Source organism: Arvicola amphibius, chromosome 1 (genome assembly GCF_903992535.2).
Source record: "Arvicola amphibius chromosome 1, mArvAmp1.2, whole genome shotgun sequence".
NCBI classification, from domain to species: domain Eukaryota; kingdom Metazoa; phylum Chordata; class Mammalia; order Rodentia; family Cricetidae; genus Arvicola; species Arvicola amphibius.
The window spans coordinates 155,537,260-155,540,370 of NC_052047.1; the positions used below are offsets into that span (position 1 = coordinate 155,537,260).

General features: G+C 36.2%; 1 protein-coding gene across 1 annotated transcript; it reads left to right on the forward strand.

Moving 5' to 3' along the window:
- Positions 1-954, forward strand: LOC119819254 (olfactory receptor 5B12-like). Its single transcript, XM_038337355.1, has one exon. It carries the CDS (start codon positions 1-3, stop codon positions 952-954), a length of 954 nt encoding a protein of 317 aa, XP_038193283.1.
- Positions 955-3,111: the final 2,157 nt, after the last annotated feature.

Consider the following 3,111-nt stretch of genomic DNA (forward strand, 5'->3'; position numbering starts at 1 on the left):
ATGACGCTGATGGAGAATATTTCAGAGATTACAGAATTTATTCTTGTGGGGCTAACAGATGTCCCAGAACTGCAGGTCCCTTTGTCTATTGTCTTCACTCTCATTTATTTGATCACACTGGTTGGGAATCTTGGGATGATCATGCTGATTGTGCTGGACTCCCGACTCCACACTCCCATGTACTTTTTCCTCAGTAACCTCTCCCTGGTGGACTGTGTTTATGCCTCAGCAATCACTCCTAAGGTAATGGTTGGGTTTCTTACAGGAAATAAGGTCATATCCTACAATGCATGTGCTGCTCAGCTGTTCTTCTTTGTAGCCTTTATTGCTATTGAAAGTTTGATTCTGGCCTCAATGGCCTATGACCGCCATGCAGCAGTGTGTAAACCCCTGCATTACACTACAACTATGACAAGTACCACCTGCATTGTAATAGTCACCTGCTGCTATATGTGTGGAATCTTGCAATCTTCCGTCCATGTTGTCCTTGCATTTCGTCTTTCCTTCTGTCTTTCTAACATAATTAATCACTTTTTCTGTGACATTCCTCCTTTGCTGGACATTTCGTGTTCTAACACCTACACAAATGAGATTACACTTCTTATCTTGGCTACATTGGATGTTGTTTTCACACTCTTGGTTATCCTGAACAGTTACCTGTTTATTTTCATTGCTATCCTGAGGATGCGTTCAGCTGATGCCAAGAAGAAGGCCTTCTCTACGTGTGCATCCCACCTCATCACTGTATCCATCTTCTTTGGGTCACTTATATTCATGTACTTACAACCCAGCTCCAGTCATACCATGGAGACAGACAAAATTGCGTCTGTGTTTTATACCATGGTCATACCCATGCTGAACCCTTTGGTCTACAGCCTGAGAAACAAAGAGGTCAAAAATGCATTTATGAAAGTTGTTAGAAAACTGAAGTCTGCAGTGAATTTAGTTAATTAATTACAAAGTATTTCTTGAGAATGTAAAACTTTGGACCTGTATCCTTGAGGAATAATTTGTATGTAATTATTTTGTGTCTATGGTTAGAACTGTTAGTTTACAAAACAAAAATCTGTATTCATGCATTGGTTTTATGACTAATTTATAGTGAAACTGGGGTGTACCTAGCAAGAAATGAGATATCAATTTAATATTTAAATCACTATTATGCCATAGAATTTCACATGAAATACCACTTCATAAATTTATACATAGTATTTTTATTTTGACTTCATGTGTGCATGAAAACAGTTATATTTTCGATTGTTTATTATTATCATTATTAATTATGATTTTTCTTTTTAAAGTATGATTAAATAATTTTCCCATCCTGCTCTTTCCTTCTTTCATAGTATATACTTCTGCTTCCTTTCTTTATAATTCATGACCTCATTTTTCAATAAATATTAAAGTTAAAATAGCTCCATGATATTTAAATGACATAAATTAATTGTTCTCATGTATTAGTACAATAAAAATTTATCTTGAGATTTTGCCGTACCAAATTCCAGGTTCTTACCCCAAATAACTTAATTTCACATGTTTTTTAGTGACACAAAAATCTTTAACCATTATATTAAAGTAATTTCAGTGATGGAGTTTTCATGAGTGGAAGCAAATTATGTAAATTTAACTAATAATAAACTCTAGAAGGTAAATACAGACCGAAGTCAACAAACATTAATTTGTAGGTTAATTTGTATGGTTCACAATTTATATAGTTCTAAGTTGTAGTATACGAATACTCTCAACATTTAAGTAGTTATTTTTATTAAATAAAATATGTATAAAATGCTGAAAACTATTAACAGAACAGAACAATAAATAAAACAATTTAAAAACATCTCTTCATTTTCTGCATTCTAGAAAATATTTAACCACATCTAATACATTTTTCACAGCAAAATTTTCCATTACTGTGTTTCTGTAAAGTTTTTGTAAGTATTCTCCTGAATCTAGACAATTAGAAGTTTATAACTGGATTCCATATGGGAATGGACACCATCAGAAAGATAAAATTGACAATGCATTCTTCATTTCATTACTGAATAATTCTTTGAAATAAATGAAGATACTAAACTTAAGAATAATAACAATGAGAAGTAATTTTTGGTGGGATGCAGAGGGAATATTTGATAAAGAAACTCAATACTCTAACTCCACCAATCGCCAGGTGAAGGTTCTATGGTGATATGCAAGATATTCATCAGTATGTCTATAGGATCTGGCCTTTTCCGTCTCCCTCTCCTCAGCTGCCCAAGAAACTAGCTGGGGGCATCTCCCTGGATACCTGGGAACCCCTCTAGAGTCAAGTCTCTTGACAACCCTAAGGTGGCTCCCTTAATAAACATATATGCTTCCCTGCTCCCATATCCACCCTTCCTATATACCAAGTATCCCATTCCCCCAAGCTCTCCCCATCCTTCCCTCCACGCTTTTCTCTCCCCGTCTCCCCTTGCCCCAAACCCACCCCACCCCCAAGTTCCCAATTTTTGCCTGGCAATCTTGTCTACTTCCAATATTCAGGAGGATAACTACATGTTTTTCTTTGGGTTCACCTTCTTATTATCTTCTCAAGGATCACAAATTATAAGCTCGATGTCCTTTAATTATGGCTAGAAACCGATTATGAGTGAGTACATCCCAAGTTCATCTTTTTGGGTCTGGGTTACCTCACTTAGAATAGTGTTTTCTATTTCCATCCATTTGCATGCAAAATTCAAGATGTCGTTGTTTTTTATCGCTGAGTAGTATTCTAATATGTATATATTCCACAGTTTCTTCATCCATTCCTCCACTGAAGGGCATCTAGGTTGTTTCCAGCTTCTGGCTATTACAAATAATGCTGCTATGAACATAGTTGAACAAATGCTTTTGTAGTATGTTTGGGCATCTCTTGGGTAAATTCCCAAAAGTGGAATTGCTGGGTCCTGGGATAGGTTGATCCCCAATTTCCTGAGAAATCGCCACACTGCTTTCAAAAGTGGTTGCACAAGTTTGCATTCCCACCAGCAATGGATGAGTGTATCCCTTACCCCACAACCTCTCCAGCAAAGGCTATCATTGGTGTTTTTGATTTTAGCCAATCTGACAGATGTAAGATGGTATCTCAAAGTT